General features: G+C 41.3%; 2 protein-coding genes across 6 annotated transcripts in view; one reads left to right on the top strand and one right to left on the bottom strand.

Annotated features, from left to right (window-relative positions):
• Positions 1-9,941, bottom strand: part of ARL15 (ARF like GTPase 15) — a 219,082-nt gene extending 209,141 nt beyond the window's left edge. For 4 of the 5 annotated variants that reach the window (XM_084503120.1, XM_084503124.1, XM_084503123.1 and 1 more), the window contains exon 1: positions 9,811-9,941. The gene's annotated coding sequence lies outside the window, so the exon portion shown is untranslated. Of the gene's footprint in view, positions 1-285; positions 302-9,810 lie in introns of all 5 variants that reach the window. The other variant, XM_084503119.1, reaches the window with a different exon arrangement.
• LOC311426612 (uncharacterized protein) lies at positions 9,208-12,347 on the top strand (the record flags this gene model as incomplete). Its single annotated transcript, XM_084503079.1, has 4 exons — positions 9,208-9,280; positions 9,455-9,813; positions 10,420-10,619; positions 10,754-12,347. The coding sequence occupies 4 exons, from the start codon at positions 9,208-9,210 to the stop codon at positions 10,959-10,961; spliced, it is 840 nt and encodes a 279-aa protein (XP_084359205.1). The 3' UTR covers positions 10,962-12,347.
• Positions 12,348-17,854: the final 5,507 nt, after the last annotated feature.

The raw sequence follows: 17,854 nt of genomic DNA on the forward strand, positions 1-17,854 counted from the left end.
CTCTCCCCCCTCCCAGAAAATTAACATTCCCCTCCAAATATTATTTCCATTTAATCACCAGATAACTCAAATGAATTAATTTGAATAATCAGATATCTAGTGATACTAAACTACAGACTATCACTCAGATCACAGAATTGCAATATATATGATAATCTACTGCTACAATGGGGAATTTATTCTTGATACTTGTAATCTTTCATTACTTTGGTTTTGCAACTCATTTTGCACCATACAATTGAGCAACAAAACAATTGTTGGACAATTTGCATTTTGTTTACTTACAGTTTATTGTTGCTTTCTGAAAGGATTTTACATGGTAAGCATGAAAGTAAAAGAAAAAAATAATTTTAAAATATAACTACAAATATTACAAAGAAAGATACCTTATTTGATACAACTCTGAAAGGACTTTCACTTAACAGAAATCATTTAAGATGTCTAAAGCAAGAACAGGAGTCTTCAGGTTGTGTATGTCAAATAAAATAAACACACTTCTGTCAACTTGCACCCCTCTGCTTAGTAAAAGGGTCATCTCACAAACATTAAATTATTTCTCCAGCTGGCAACTCAATTTATAGCTGAGAGAACAAATATATATTTTCCCAAAGCTTTGCTAGTTTAATTATGTGTTCTAAAAATGTCACTCTTCAAAATGACTTAGAAAGACATCTGCCTTGCAACTATACAACCTTTCATTCACCACAAGCATGTGTTCTGCCCATTTTTTTCCAAACACTCAACTACCAGTATAAATAATAGTACAAAATAATTTCTGCATTTGTTGTTTAAAACCAAAATCACAGAATCACAGAATCACAGAATCACAGAATTTCTAGGTTGGAAGAGACCTCAAGGTCATCGAGTCCAACCTCCAACCTAACGCTAACAGCCCTCCACTAAACCATATCCCTAAGCTCTACATCTAAGCGTCTTTTGAAGACTTCCAGGGATGGTGACTCCACCACTTCCCTGGGCAGCCTGTTCCAATGCCTCACAACCCTTTCTGTAAAGAAGTTCTTCCTAACATCTAACCTAAAACTCCCCTGGCTCAACTTAAGCCCATTCCCCCTCGTCCTGTCACCAGGCACGTGGGAGAACAGGCCAACCCCCACCTCGCTAAAAGACTTATAGAAGTCTAATACATGCACACATTAGTCTGTAACTGAATGAATTCATTGATTTCATATGTACATCTTCACCAAACGCAAAATGAAGCTTCTACTTCTATTAACAGGACAGCACATTTTGAAGAGACTAATTAGAGCATGTTTTACAGGTGATCACCTGAAGCTGAAATAATTGGGTTGAAAGCATTCATAACACTTGTTTCGGCAGCATTGGTGGGCCAAGGGGAGACCTTAACCAGCTTCTTGGAAAGGAAGCAAAAGGCTCAATATCTAACAACTGCGGGAGCTGTCATCCTCATTCTGCCAACAAACAGAAATACTTATCTTGACATCAGCTTGCTTTGCCATCATCCTTAATAAATTACAGCACTAAGTGTAGTTCCAAGGTCACAAAAACAGAAAGCAATGTGACGTTGTTGTATTGCTTTGTTTGTTTGTTTTCTAGTGATATATTGCTTTATTAAAATGAAGATTGTGATGTCTACTTGCTCATTTACAAATGAATGATCTAACACAGTAATCACGTTTAATTACTGGACCTTCCAGGTAAAAGGCTCTTCCCCCTCCACTCCTCTCTGTATATTTTTCAGTTAATAAGATATATGAAAGTTAACAACAAAATTGTAAACAACACCCAGAATTTAAGGTACCTCTCTGAAGGCAGCCTTAAACTAATTCTCAGAGCTCACGTGTCTTAAAGAATGTGTAGACACCAAAAAGCACACACAACTACACTAGAGTACAGGTGGCAGGAACTTTGACCAGAACTGCTGTTTGCTAAGCTTGTGCACTGAACTCCAAGCAGTAACCTGAAAGCTTCTCTTTCTGCACAAGATGACATAGCCCTTCAGCACATTCCATTAATAACATTTCCAAATTAAATTCCCCATTTTTTAATACCATTCATAGGGGAAAAAATGACACACCAAATATTTTCACTTTCTCCTTTAATGCTGCATAATTAGATTTTTGGAATACCAACCTTTTTGCATACAATCATTAGATAAATCTGAGTTTAGGGACTAGAAGAAACCTGATGTTGATGGAAAGCCAGTGATATGTGAACAGGAAATAGGATTGGTTCCAAGAACTCTCTTGTCATCATAAAAAGTAATCAAATGGATGCACTAGAGAACAATGCTCCCCCCTCTTTTAGGCAATATTCTCACTAGAACAGTTTTCCATGACTGTTTCCAGGACTGCAATGGTTCAGACAGTGAAAGATGCAGATTAGCCAACACACAATTAATAGCTGCAATAACAGCACAAACATTTCTCAAGAATCCTGGACCTTTTTTCCAGTCTTGCTGAAACCTGAAATTATGTAAGTTTCTAGGCAAGAATAAAGCATTGAGGGAAGAGATCTCTCATTAGCGTTCATCATCACTCTGTGCAAGCTGTCAGGCAGTTTCAGGTTCACTCAGCATTGTGGGCCTTTATATATAAAGTCATAAATTGGCTCGGATACAAATGTTGGAAGTCCAACAGCCTCTGCTCGTATGTCAAAGCAGCACCTCCAAGCAGAAGGAATCCTTTAGCTACATGTCCCTGGAGTAGATTAAGTATCTTCATAAATCCCATTCAATAAAAAGTCTCACCTCCTGTGCACAACTTTGCTTACGCTGGGGAACATTCCTGGACACAATCCAGAACATTTCCATTTTCTGAGAGCAATTTCCTATTCTGGAACTAGAGCTAGCTCTCCCCTCCGAGAGGGGACATGGAGATGTTCAGCATGTAGTGTAAGCATTCAGGGAACCATCTTTCATTGATACATCCTTCTTAGGATGCAGCAAACACACCTTCAGGATCTCCATAAGCCTACCTGAACTTCAGGCTTAATACGCCCCAATGGATCCATCTTCCAAGAAACTGTACAAAGTCAGATATTTTTTTTTTGTCTCTTTATTGCTACTGCAAAGCAAGGTCCAGAATTCAACTATACTCATGGGAAAAAGCAATTCCTGGATTATAATTGTCATCAAGTTCTTGTACTGGGAGAAATGACTTATTGCCTATTGACTCTCTTTATGTTTTCAGAGACATCTATAGCATTGCTTCCCCACACCATCCAGCTGTCTCTTCTTCAGACTGAAGGCAAATAAGTACTTAATCCCTCTTTGTGTGGTAGCAATTGTTTTCTTTTCAGTACCCTGTCATCCTTCTCCATATCCTCTTTGGTTTTACAATATTCTTTGAGATGATGCAACCAGAAATGTAGCAGTTAAGACAATAGCAAACTTTGCATTTAAGCAGGGTCAAAATGGTATTTTCTTTCTTTTTCTTTCTTAATTCTGTAGCTAATTTGTTGACAGCTGTCAGAGTTTGAAATGACATTTTAAAGAAAGAGCCTCTTTCCTTGTCCTGAGCACTGGTGGCATTTCAGAGCTTACCCATTCATCTGTATTGTCAGCTTTATTCCCTCTACTATAAATATATATAACTTCGCATTTATCTACACCAAATTTCACATGCCAATTTATTGCCAATAGCAAAAGGAGTAGTATGGTTTTTTTTCCTTTCCCAGATACAATACACAGTCTTAATATTTGCCTCTGCATCAACCCATTCAAAGCACATGCAGGTCATACAACTTAATATGAACATGAAATTCCCTTATAACCCCTGCATCCTCCTCTCCCTCTTCCTCACTGCCAGGACAGCATTATTAACTCTCGTTTATGAAACTTATTATTGGCAGTGTACAAAACGATTACTTCATTTAATCGCTTCAAAGTTTTGTATCTCTGTTAGGTGCAAAACCATAAAATGCAAGACTAGGCAATAGTTACTGTAAAAGCTAATAAGAATGTAGAAAACAGATACTTCTTCCATCAGAAAGCTCCAAGTCATAACCAGGAGGGAAAAAAAAAATTAAAAATTAAAATTAAAACAAGATCTGCAAACTCACTTCTCATACATGAAAAATTCCTACTAGCTCTTGGATGCCACCTTGCTTCCTCTGACTCTTCCATGCCAAAAGCAAACTTGTTCCTGTGAATAAGTTTTTCTTCTACTACTCCACCAAAACATACACCATAAATACAAAACATGGCACAAAGATTCATGTTCTTCCTGTTGTTTGTCCTTGTAAGCAACAAAGCCACAGGGCAGGACTGTGTCTGAACATAAGAGGACTTGTCAGCTGGGTTTCCTGCCTTGTGCCTCTTCCTCAGCTAGCAGGAAGCTACTTACATCCCCATGTTGGCAACTAATAGTCACCTTACCAGGCTGCCAGACAGCCAAAAGAAAAGTTCTGTGCTCTGAAGAGCTCTAGTATGAGATGAGCCAGTCATTCAATTGCAAATACTCTATTTATGTCCCCAGGAACTTTTGGACAGTAAGACAAGCTTGCCCTTCAGAAAGCTTTGGTACACAAAAAGTGGGAAAAAAAAAAAAAAAAAAAAAAACATACTCCAAAATACTGTAAGGTAAATCACAAGATTCAGTATTGCATACATTTTTTTTCCTTATAGCTTTATAGTTGAATGGGCCCACATTCACACTTTTAAGTTTGAAACATGAAGTGTTTCCTTTGTTGATGGAAAGCTAATATCCTCACATAATCACAAAACTTCAGAACTCAGGCCTTAAGAGAAGAAACATCACAGGCTGTCAGTATTAAAAAATATGAGCTGAAGATACTGACAACAAGCCAAAAATGGTAATCAGCATGAGGTATTAGGAAGAATATTCTGTCCTTATTAAAATGCAGATTTTTCTCACTTATTAAAAGCTTGCATTTCTAACCTTTTGTGAAATTCGTCACCATTCTGCCTCAAAGTAGGAGCTCTGACTGAAGAATTTAGGAGCAGCATTCTGCAGAGCAATATGGGGCCTGGCCCATATTGAACCTTGGGAAAAATTCACAAGGACAGGATAGGGCTATTTGTATTAAATGGACAAGCACATTCTCAGAAACTGAGACACACTTTTTGATGTAATAGCACCTACTGCTCTAACACAATCCTCGTCACGGAAAAGGCAAAATTTTAAACATTCTGATTAACTTGTTTTTTCATCATGTATTATCTAAGCAGAATTAAATTTCTGAGCTGCAATACCTCCGTTAATTCACAGCATCTTGCAGTCAAAATTATAAACACATCAAAGCATTCTTTTGGGTTCCCAAGGTAGCTGTGTCAAGTTTCAGTTTTTGTAACAGCCAACTTTGAATCAAAAGTTTACCTGAGGAACACAATAATGCTTCCTCCTGTAGGAAGAACCAAGACAACATTTTGCTTTTATCATCTTCTACAAAGAAATCCTGCACCTCTTCTGCTCACTCATCTGCCTTCAGCCAGGTGATTCAACTGACTTAAGTCACCAACATTTTTGTTGCCCTTTCTATATAGCTGACAACATCTTTCATTCAGCAGAAATTGCTTGTGATACAGGCTACGTAGAGCCTACCAAGGAGGAAGATTTGATTTTCCAGAGCACCTCTTCCAGGTCATCAGCCAAATCAGGTCCTTGAACTTCCAAACTTACTTAAATCAGAAACATGCTGATTCAGAGAAGGTTGTCTACCCGAATTAATTCCATTTGCCACTCCCAGTTGATTTAGATTTGAATGCTATGCTTCACAGAGCTGAAACACAAACGGGAACCTAGCCAAAACAACTGCTTTGAGTGAGGGTCTCCAAATTTGTTTGGGGTTTCTTTCGATATTGCTATGCTGATGCAGAAAAGCAGCAGCAATCTCACTTGCAGATTAAGTGACCCTGGCTATGTATATAATAGCAAGTAGTGCAGCAGAGCAAGAGCTTGTACTGAAGACAAATATGCATCCTGAGGACTTCAGGCATTTTACTTCAGACTAGTTCTGACCTGGTCCTGTGGACTGAAAACACATTAGTTGAGTGCATCTTCCAATCTGGTTTCATCGGAAAAAAATCAGGTACCTGTGACCACTCTGCAACGCAAACGTATACACACCAAGTTGGGATGACTAAGGTTCACTTCAAAAGTTCAAACATGATCCAAACACTAACACAGCTGCACACACCCTGTATGCTAGTTGAACTTGTATATGGTAGTTGGCTTCTTTTCTGCATTAAGTGATTTCTTAATCTTGAAAAAATGGTCAGACCCCTCATAGTCATGCCCAATCAGCCTTACAAACTTAAGGAGGGATAATATTTTAAGATACAAGCCGTGGGACTCTACAGAGGGTAAAAATTTAAAGGATGATATACCTGATAGAGGAGTAAAAAGACAGACCATGAATCTTTAAAACTACATGATAAAACACATAATTCATATCACAAGAGGGAAGTTCAGCATATGTTAAGAGGGCAAGGCCACGCTGACTTTTGCTACTCATGCTGCAGGTGACATGTGAAACACCTGTACGTACCTCGGAGGAAAGGCCCAGAGCACACAGCATGGACCTTTCCCCATCTTGCCTTACTCAAATATCAGCAGCCACTGGCTGACAGTGTTTCAGTCAATGAACACTCTGACCTTCAAACAGATGCTTCCATTAAGGCATTTGTAGTAAATAAAAAAATGTTTCTCAAGGCCTGGCAGTACTAACCAATGTAACAGCAATGGTCAGACCTGATATGAAGTTGCCCAGAACTATTAAGTGGTCAGGATGCATCCTGTATTCCCACTTTCCCAAACCAAATCTGTCTACCTGCTAGCATTTTTAAAGATGCTATTTTTAAATAAATATGTTCTGTATATGTTGCTTTCCCCAGTCATTAAAAATAAATAAACAAATAAAAAATCTGAAGTTACTTCAAGGCCTATTCATCTAAAATTTAGTTCTATTTATGCAAAACCATCTGTACACTCATACAGAATTAAAATTGATCAGTATAGCTAGCAAACGTACAAAGAACCAAGAAAGTCCTTTTGGTTCTTTGTTAGACCAGTTAAAGAAAACAGCCCCAATCAAAGCAACAAGACTGCACTGCACTAAAAGTAATGCGTGTACCTTTTTCAATACTTATGCTTAACTTTAAGGATGAAGAAGCCACTGAACCTGAAGCGGTTGCTCACACAAGAAGTGTTCTCTTTGGTCTCAGGTTGGAAAAGACTCTTCACGATCTGCCCAAGGAACTCTCATATGTGTGAATGAGATACTACGTAGTATAGGACTCAATTTCAGTTTTCATATTAAAAACGCTAAGGCTAGTTCTTTTGTTGTTGTTTCAGTCACATTCAAATTCCAGTATCATGCTCTGAAGTAGCTTCTAAAGGCTGTACACAGATCAGGCTGATACATGCACTTGTTTAGTGCAAGATCATTATCTAGTGCAGAAGATGCCACTGAAGAAGCGTGTTGTGAAAGTCTACTCAGCAGCTTAAAATTTGCATTCCAAGTCTCACTTATGAAAACTGAAGCACTGCCATTGTTTCCCCACAGGTTCTCCAAGCAAATATTGTAAGGTTGGTCACAAGCCATACTTTTCACAAGATGCATCATGCCATAATTTCTTAAATTAAGCACAGTCTACTGAACGTAGGCCAGCCAACACAAGTCTCTGTATGCACTATAATCCTTCCAGACACAACGCAGCAAGAATGAAGAAGATGGTTGCAGGCACACTAGAGGATTATGTAGCCCCAGAAACCATATTACTCTATATCTATGCAGCTATATTAGCACAGTCTGTTTTAAAGGAGTTCACTGTAATACAAGCACAATAAACTGTGAGCATAAAAGGTGCCCTTAGCCGAGTGAAGATGGATTTTCTTTACAAGGTTGAACCTTGCTCAGCTATACTGGTTAAAATAAAAACACACAGAGAAAAAAAAAAAAAAACAACAAACCGCTCCTAACACTGTAATTATACCAATACAAAAATAAAACAGGCAACAGCTCTATCAGCTATTAAGATAGAGACTAGTCCCACTGTTCTGTTACAACACAAAACCAGACCAGAGCACCACAGAAGATACCTGCCTAATACTAACTTTATCTGTTCGGTATTTCTCAGGTCCAGCTCCTTAAAGGAGATCAAAGTCTCTGTCAAAGTCAGCTTCATCAAGGTATATCAGGAAAAGATGCTTCTTGTGCAAGCCTGGGAAGACACCACTGAGGGCAGACCCCGCGTCAAGAAAGTACTGCTCTTGAGTTTGTGCTGCAGCAAACCTGACCTCAGCTATCGGAGCCTCCTTCCACCAAACTCCACCCCACTGCCAACCAAAACTTTGTGCACTGCTCCATCAGGGGCTGCTGCAGTCAGAAACAGCTATATCCTTGGCCCTGCTGGGTGCTTCACACTAAAGGCCGAGGAGAAAAACCTCTGTGACTCCAGGCTTCCACACTGTTGTTCAGCAGTAGGAATCAGTAAGGGACCTTCTGCTTAAGTGCTGAAGGTGAAAGACACCAACATAAACACATAAAGCTTGAGAGTGTAAAACTTTCTGAACGTACGCAGCTCTGGTTTTTATGAACGTAACAAGGAGATGGCGCTTCTACACCTGCAGATTAATATCTTACTGTAACTGCAGGTCTTGCATAAATAAAGCACAGGCCTGTTGGTACGCTGGGGCAGTCTGCAGCAACAGCTTGGTCCTCCAGGCTGACAGCACGCTGCAGAAAAGTGCTTGCCTAACTCTCCTCCACCAATTCTTCCTGCCCAGGCAGACTTCTCAAGGTGCCTGAACCCCCTGCACAGCACCAAAAAGCCCCTCCAATTAGCAGAGAAAGAGGACCAATCTCCTGCATGCAACAGAGATGAGGGCTGGAAGGGGCTCTGCACAAATGCATGAGAAAATATTTGAACTGCCAAGCAGGGTGTGTTTTCCTCCCAAGTGATGCACAGACTCAAAAAATTCAGGCCTTCTAGATTTTTGCTCCTTTGGCTCAAAGGGTTGATGCCAGTCGCAACAAGTATCCCAAAGATCCAAAGGAGCCCTTCTGCTGCATAAGAAGTGGTGCTAACCCTAGTGACAAGGGGTGGCCAGCGATAGATGAAGGCATCTTGGATCGTCCCAGAGGTTCAGTGGATCAGCATCCTGTCTAAGCTATTATTCCCAGGCTTTCACCAGCTACAAAAAACAGCCCTGGTGATCTGTAGCAACTTCTACAGCAAAGGAAGGTTTCATGCGGGACTGCGCCATGCCCAGTGAGACACGTTGGGCCTGGAGAAAGTCTGTCATCACAGACACTCCTGACACCACAGGAACCACAGGTAAGCGAGAACCGTGCGCTCACTCAGGTTATCGCTACGCTGAAGGCTTTTTTGTCATTTTAGTGGCAGCCTGCAAAACAGGAAGAAAGAAGCCAACAAAAAAAAAAAAAAAAAAAAAAAAGAAAGAAAAGTAAAAGGATGAAGAGGACAAGCAGCGAGGCAGACACGCTGCAGGGGTACCTCACGCACCCTCACCGCAGCAGCAGGCTCGCAGCCACCAGGGCTCACCACCTATTGCTCCCCGGGCCTGCAGCGCCCACCGAGGGGGGCCGCCAACGGCTGTCCAGGCGGACCCCAACGGTCGCAACGGCTGCAACGGCCGCCAGCAGGTGCGGCGGGTGCCGCCCCGTCCCGCGCCGCGCCGCCCCGTGCCGTGCCGTGCCGTGCCGCCGATAGCATCGCGGTGCCGGCCGTCATTACGGAGCGATAAATCCCCGGCGGGCAGCCTGCCCCGCGCCGCGGCCGTTCAGGGTCAGGGCTTGGGCCGCCCTCATTACCCGCCCGAGCGAGCGCGGCCGCACGCCACCTACCAGGTAATCCATGTACCGCGCCGCGCCGCGCTCCGCGGGGCCGCCCCGTGCCTGCCGCTCGGTGCGTGCGTGTGTGAGAGGAGAGCGGGGGGAGAGAGACAGAGACAGAGAGCGGCGGCTCCGCTTCCTGCCGCCGGTAACGGGGAGGGTGGGGAGGGGAGGGGAGGGGAGCGCAGCGCGGTGGCGGCGCCGCAAGGTGCAGCGGGGCGGGGGCTGCGCGGGCGCTGTCACCGCCGCCGCTGCTCGCGCCCCACCGGCCCTGCCCGGCCCTGCCCGGCCCGGCCCTGCCTGCGCGCGGGCGGCGCGGGAGGGGCGGGGAAGGGGAAAGGAGTTGGGGGGGGGGGGGGGGGGGAGAGGCGCAGCCAATCCCGGCCCCGCAGCAGCCAGAGGCCACGCCCCGCTCCCCCCCTCCCCGCCTGGCGTCATCGTCAGCTGATCGCACACGTGGGGCGCGCGGTGAGGGGGGGGCTTAAAGGGGAAGGGCGGTGCTGCCCTGCTGGGGGGCGGGACGTGGGGGGAAAGGGAGCCGCGTAAACACACGTTTTATTACAATTTGAGCATACACACACGATTTATTATTATTATTTATTGTTATTGATTATTATCCAGAGCGCTCTCCGGGACGAAGACCCCGAGCCACTGGGAGTGGTGCCGCCACACGCTGTGTGTGTTTGCCGGGCTGGGGAGCGGCCGCCCTGCGAGGCGCAGAGCCCGCGGGTGCGGTGCGCGGGGACGGGCCCTGCACCGAAACCCCTCTCCTCCTGCAGGGGCACAGCTGAAGCGAAAAGCCGAGAGCGGCCGGAGGAGCGGTGAGGTTCGGCAGGTTGGGGTCTGACAGGCAGACAGCACAACAGCTCTGGCGATAATAACAGGTTTCACGGTGTAAACTCGAACCGTGAACACCCGTGGTCACTGATTAACCCTCGCCGAAATTATTTCCTAGAAAGATCCAGAAGGGTACGGGCACGGAGAAAGGGCTGGGCGCGGGATGGATTTTACACGAGGAGAATGCGAGCAGTGGGAGCCAAGAACAGCCAGCAGCCCTGCCTGCAGCTCTGATCTCAGTGGGTAGCCTGGAGCCTGCTGTTGAGCAAACTCGCCGAACTGTTACCAGGGACAGGGAGAAACTGCTCTGGGTAAATAAAACTTGAAGCAATTTGCAGCTCTTTATCTGAAATGTTGGCAAATGTCAACATGCGGAGATACTACAAACAAAGATGAATGGCTGCAACGGCAGAAGCAAGACCTCTCTATCAAAAATCTTCCTTTTTCTCCGTGCTCTGATGCTTTGGTACGTTCTGGCAGTAGGGTCACTCTGTCTGTTAAGGCTAGATGTTTTTCCTACAAAAGAATGCATAGTTATGAAAGCAAGCAAGCAGATTTTGGAAATGGTTTTCCACTTGTTCTTCTCCAATTTCTTGTTTTCTGAAATATTTCTACGTCCTTCAAGTAATCTTACTAGCAAAATAGCAACAAGGAGTCTAAAATGAAAGGCTAGTGGTGAAAAAAGGTCAAAAGGAGAAAACAGGTCCTGACTACAGTTAAACTGATGCAAATTCATCATAATTTCAATGAAGGCTGAAGAATTTTAGCCCGTGGGATATAAAGTAATTGCAATATTACAGCTGATTTTATATAGATTATTATTTATTCTTCCTTGTACCACAAAAATGTTACAGTTGGTAAAGCAATGCAAGAAGATTTGCATGAAAATTTTTGAATAGATTAGTCAATAGATTATATTGCTAAGCAGACGGGCAATTGCCTTTCTAAGTCACTGCTACCCATTTTGTTAGTGTTGTGGACTCATTCTTCATTTCATGACTCTTCAAGGAAAGGTCCTGAAACAGTCCAACAGCAAGGAAGAACAATAGCTAAGAGTCCCAGTCTTAAACTGACACCCATCCTTTGAATTATTAACAGAGTTTGAGGACCAAATAAGCATAGACAGGGAATCTCCCTTTGGTAGCAGGGGTTCTGTCTTTAAGAACTGTGGAAATCTGGATCCCTAGATGTACTACTTTGTTCAGTTTCTTCTCGCACACCAGCGACAAATCAAATAATTCTTCTGCACTTTTTTATTTGTTTTTTTTTTTATTATTATTATTATTCGTATTTTTATTTTTTTAATGAGATGAAGAAAATAGCATATTGCAGTAGCAAGGTCTTCTGACTTTAAAAAACAAAAAACGTGGTTGCTAGCAGTTCAGGCCTGATACTGCTTGGGCCACTGTGTAATACCTTCAAGAGATGGATTAGAAGTTGTACTTTCACATCCCTGTTGAAAAACAATGAGGAGGCAAACACTAAGAATTCCAGTCCCGTTCCGCCTGACTTTCTGGGATGAGCTAAGCATTTGGACTTTTGCGACAACTGTGCGGTACGTGCTATGAGGATTATGATTCTGATTAAGGTTTGCAATACATTTTTCTAGTACAAGTACTGTTTACAAAGCATTCAAATATTTCTGTCTTTATGTTGAGATTGTTTTTGCCTTTTGTAATGAATAAATAAACAGAAGCAAGGCAATGACACAATGGTCTTTACTGTAGTATTTACATTCAAACACGTTCTCATCAGTGGCCTTTTCCCTTGGCTTTGACCACAGGATGAGAATTCTGTTAGGCCAGGACTACACTTATGTTCCAGGTTTACCCCTGAGAAGAAAATACCTAGAGAGAAAGATATTCCATACATATTCAAACTATAACATGGGCTGTTTTGGGATCCAGTTGTTAAAGCCTTTCGTCTCTCCATTTGGTGTTGGAAAAATCATATTTGCCAGAACTTCTCAAACCATAGTCTTCGGAGGGTGTGAAGAAATGCCATTACAATGGTAAAAGACAATACATCTTATGATGTACATAATACCTCTGTGTATAATATAATAATATATAATAACAGTGACCATCCTGTAGGTCTGCCTGTATGAAAGAGAGCAGTGCAGTCCTTCAACTTAAGCTGTACAATGACTTGGAACAGAGGTCTGACTGTTTCTAGCATCAGCCCTTCACTGCAAAAGAGCAAGATCAATAATGGCACGTATGAATTGGTGAGAAGAAATATGGAGTGTCAAAACAATTGAAAGAACAGCCAATCCAGAAACAAAAGTAACTGTACTTTGCTTATGACCTTGTATGTCATAGTTATATATGGTGGGTTAACTTACTGAATATAGTCCAGCTTTATATGTTCCTTAACAGTCACATCTTCCGGATTAATCCGTGTGAATACAAACCCATACAACTAAATTTTCCTTGTAGTCAAATTATAGTATATATTGAGATACGGTCAGCAAAGCATTGCAGGCAATGGGAATGACCATTTCGTCTCTCCTTGGAAATAATGAACATCAGATACAAAGCTAAGTGGTTGAAATCTTTTTGGAATCTTAAATGAAAATCAAATAAGTAAGAAATTATTTTGGTATAGATGCATCTTTATGGAAGAAAAGAAGATAGAACAGTGTTTTAGCCTACTCTAGGTAACATATGCTAGACGAGAAATGTTGATTTAGTAACACACGCCTTAGAGTTTGAACTCCAGTAACAAGTTCACACAGAAGTAATTCTTTCATTATTTTATTCATGTTTGCTAATTTAAGCTGTGCAGACAAGTGAACACAAGTTATAATTAAACCTGCATTTTGCCATGTAGCATATCCGTAGGAGCTCTTTTTTTTTTTTTTTCCTTTAAAGCACATCCTAAAGTCCCACTGATTAAAGCTTTTAAACACTTTACTGCATATTTCTGGTGAATTAAAGTATGCAATTAGTGATAAGGCACACATATCAACATATAACTGAAATAGGATTAAAAAGCAGAATCTGGAAGCAAATCTGAGATACAGATATCAGGCCCTCAAGAAATAAAACATCTTGAACACTATCAGTCCAGAAGAAGAATTTTGTGTTGGTCAGCTGTATTTATGAAAATGATTGTAGTTTAGCCAATTTTTTGAAGACAAGGAATATGAAAAAGGTTGTATCAACTGCAGATCATTTGAAAGGATACCCATTTATTTTAAAAGCAGGAAATATGGGCCAATGTACAAATTCCTGAGGAAAAAACAGATGTAGCAAGAAAGAAGATACTGTGAACTGAAATCGAGAAGGTAATTAGAATGTCTTGGAAATGATTCATAACTCTCAGTTTTTTGTTTGTTTGTTTGTTTCTGTTTGTTTCAACTGTAATTGTTCCTAAGGTATTTGGGGATGTTTTTGTAGGTACGGTTCTTTACATCTGAGGTAACCAAACTCTGAAGTGGTGACAGTCCAAAAGAATCCCGATAAATCAACTTCATGCTTTCCTAGTATGACAGCAAATGTAATTTTAAACTGAAAAACTAAGGAGATAGCGCTACACCAGAAAATATGCCACTGAATAGGAGAGCAAATGTGAGTAACACAAAGTGCTGTTTCCTTTTCAGCTTCACTATTATCTCTGTACTGGGGCTGTTGAAAAAATGGCCATTTTAAAAGTAGCATTTATAAATTGCATATCTGTCTCCCTGACTTCCAGCTCACATAAAGAAATCTGAATGGCATCTGTATTGTAGAAATAATGTGAATTGAAGGTTATGCAAATGTTTTTAAGCACCATGCCTTCTAGGTTTGGGAGCTTCCAATTAAATACCTGTATAACTACCTCTGTCTTCACATGAACAGCTCATGCAAGGTTAACACCTGTGGAATATAACACTGGAGATATTCAGTCCCAGTTACATTGCTTTTTCCATAAAGCAGTTTGGTTAACTGCTGGCTACTCTACAAATGCTATATTTTATATAAAGTGGTTTCCCTCTTGGGCCAGTTATGTAGGCCCAACAAAAGGTAGAATGTTTTATGTTGAAGCAAGTTTTCCCATTGTCTTTTCTAAAGTTATGATGAGTAACTAATATTGAATGCAACCGGGTGTTATTAAACATACTGCGTAATAAAAGTTGATTTAAGAGATGCTTAGTTAAGTGTTTCAGTTACCGATAAGTAGAGACTTGGTTCAAATGCTTGTAGAATTTGAATGTTTAGTTGGTTCTCTTTTTTTTTTTTTTTTTTTTTCCTCAATTGATTTTGCTTTTGAAAACACATAGGTCAGATTCTCACTATTTGTTTTGGATCACAGTTTTTTAAGAAATTATTCTGATATTGTGAGTGCAACTGGGAAAGGATCCCCATGCAAAATGGATGGTCTTCGTAAATGAGAATGGGTGCCCATTCTGAAATCCCATGCAGAAACCTACTTAAAAATATAAACAGTATTTGCATCCTCATCATAGTCTTTGTATATTATAACAACAGTGAGAACAAACATTACATTTATCCTTCTTATTGCAAGGCTGGAACCTCTGTCTCAGGAAAGGCAGAAAAGCTTATACCCCTGTTTGCAAAGGTCCAGGTACTTGACTTGAACACCCAAATCACATTCCCGATAAAAACAATGGCTTCGTTGCTTCTACCCCCAATAGGAGCCATTGGCTAGGCTACCTGACCTTTGTATTTCCTGCAGAGATCTTCCCAATAACTGAACTGGATTTTCTATAGGCAGTACATGCTCATTTTTACAACTAGGCAGACTACCACCAAAGAGAAATACTGTTCCTGAATTCCTGACTGTCCAGCACTCATGCACTCTTAGCCATGCTCTGTCATGCATGTGCACCACTTGATAGCTGCAGAGCTCATCCATGGCCAATGGGGAAATGCAGAGCAAACAAGTGAAGTAGCTTAGATATGTTGGTCCAATCAAAACTAAACAGCCAAAATGAAACTTGAGGTGATATATTTATGTGTCACATAGCTAACAGACCAATCAAAAAACATGTTTCTCACTGACCACTTAGCCTACATATTTTTGGAATACACATTTTACCTTTGGATTTAGGCTAAGTTAACATTACAAGATAACTCTGAAACAGTCACTCTGACAGCTCTGTTCTATATCTTGTTCCTTACCTAGAAGATCCTTCCTCTAATATTATTCCAGAATGACTGCAAGCCAATATCCAAGAGTGAGACAAGATTATAACAGTACCAAGTGGGGTACTCTGTATTTTTTATACATAGTAATATGGCAACAGGAAGGTATTGGGGAAAAAGTGTGAAACTATATACTTGGTTTAATGCATTGACTGGCAGAATTCTGCAAGAGTAGTATAAATAATACTTTAGTTATCAGGTCAGAGTAGGCACCCAGAGGGAGTCAGGAAAAGGATTTTCTGAAGTCTCAGAAGCTTAGGGTTGATCAGTAATAAATGAAAAAATCAATGTCCAGTTCTGCAGTGGTGAAGAAAAGAAGTGCTTGGCAAGTGTATTTGAGGGTCTTGTTATTTGGAACTGATTGAAATCAGGGAAAGAGGAACTGGAAGTGAGCTGGGGGGTTGAATAAGACAGATGACTGGAAAAATCAAATAGGTGTGTGGAAAGCAGTGAGATTATAGAAAGACAAAGGGGAAGGGTCAGGGAAGTTCTGAGGCTTTCTGGAATCGGTCTACATGCTAGCTATCGTGCCTTCAGATGACAGGACACAGGACATGTCCATCTACTTCTCCCACTTCCCGGTGGCCTCTTGTCCTTCCACAATCCACTCAATCCACTGTCTAAAGATCTAGAGGCTTCTTTGCAACTTCCTGCCACTTCCTCCAATTCAATGCTTGTCTGCTTTCATCCTCCCAAGAAGCAGTTACCTGGTTCTGCACAGACCAGGTAGGGAGGGAATGGCCAGAAATAAATGGGCAGCTTGTTGCCTGTTCTCACACAAACAGCCCACACTTCATACGCTCCATCTGCCTCCCCTAGCAAATTCAGTTCCCTGAGATCTTGAAAAACAGGTAGCAAGGTCACATACTGTTGTTTACTTTGGCTGTGCCTAGGAGTTAGACTTGCCTATTGCCACTGGTATTAGTAAGAAAGCTTCCACTGATTTAATCTTGTTTCAATGAGTATAACTTGAATAATTTCTTAGCAAACTCCCTTTTCCTTGGGTGTTTAAAGGAAGGTCAAGGAAGCATTCATTACCATATTTTTTTGCAAAACTATTTGGATGTTGGTGGTATTATACAGCAGTTTTAAGATGCCTCCATCAGCCGCTAGAACATACAGCAATATGCATTGTTTATGTTCTTCTTTATTGCTCCCTGCAGAACAACATCTTTGAGAAATTTTTCTTTCCTTCTCAAGCGAGACATAATTATAATTAGGGTAAACCACATATAAGCCTTCGGGAAAAAATCTGGTGTAGCAAGAGTTAAGGACATTATTGACTGAACCAGCTGGGCAGCATTATGCTATTTAAACAATTTCATTCTGCATATGTGTGCTGCCCAAAATTAGGTGTAGAAAACAGCTAGAGGCAAAGCCAGTTGTAACCCTGTAGCTTATTAACTATGACATCTAGATTTTTTAAGGGTGTAAAACATATATAATTAATTCTTCATACGAAATCATGAACTAAAGCTTATTGCCATTTGTCAAAGGGACAACAACTTCTTTGCCCCAGAGAACAGTTCACTGGCAGGGAAGGATTCGGTCTGGGAAGAACAGAGTGTGCTCTGCTGTCAATGGCTTGTTTGTATCGGGAAGACATGCCAAACCAATACAGAAGTTAATAGACTATTACACTAAATGGTGAATTTGTCCTTACTATGGGCAAGGGCAGATCTGTGTTAACTGCTTGTATCTTATATAATTACAGCTGGGCACCATATTTAAATGCATGGTGTCTTAGTACCTTAAAGGGTAAGTTAATTTAATGTTTTCCTACCAGAGGGATTCAAATGGGCAAAGCGAATGCCAAATAGCTGATTTTAAATATCAGCAGGGAATCCTAAAAAAGCTGTTCTGTTGGAGGGCACAAGCGTGTTGTCTTGAATGAAGGCATCTCTTAGCATTCCTCATCACTGCCTTTTACTTTTCAGGCTCTGTTAACCTGCTTTGGGACTTGGGATGTAGAAACTTGTGACTAGTTTTCACTAGGGATTTTTTTGTGTGTCAGGATAATGCTCCCTTCTGACAGACTTTCTGAATATGTCTGTACCATTAAGTATGCA

This window comes from Aythya ferina, assembly GCF_964211825.1.
Source record: "Aythya ferina genome assembly, chromosome: Z".
In the NCBI taxonomy this organism is placed as follows: Eukaryota; Metazoa; Chordata; class Aves; order Anseriformes; family Anatidae; genus Aythya; species Aythya ferina.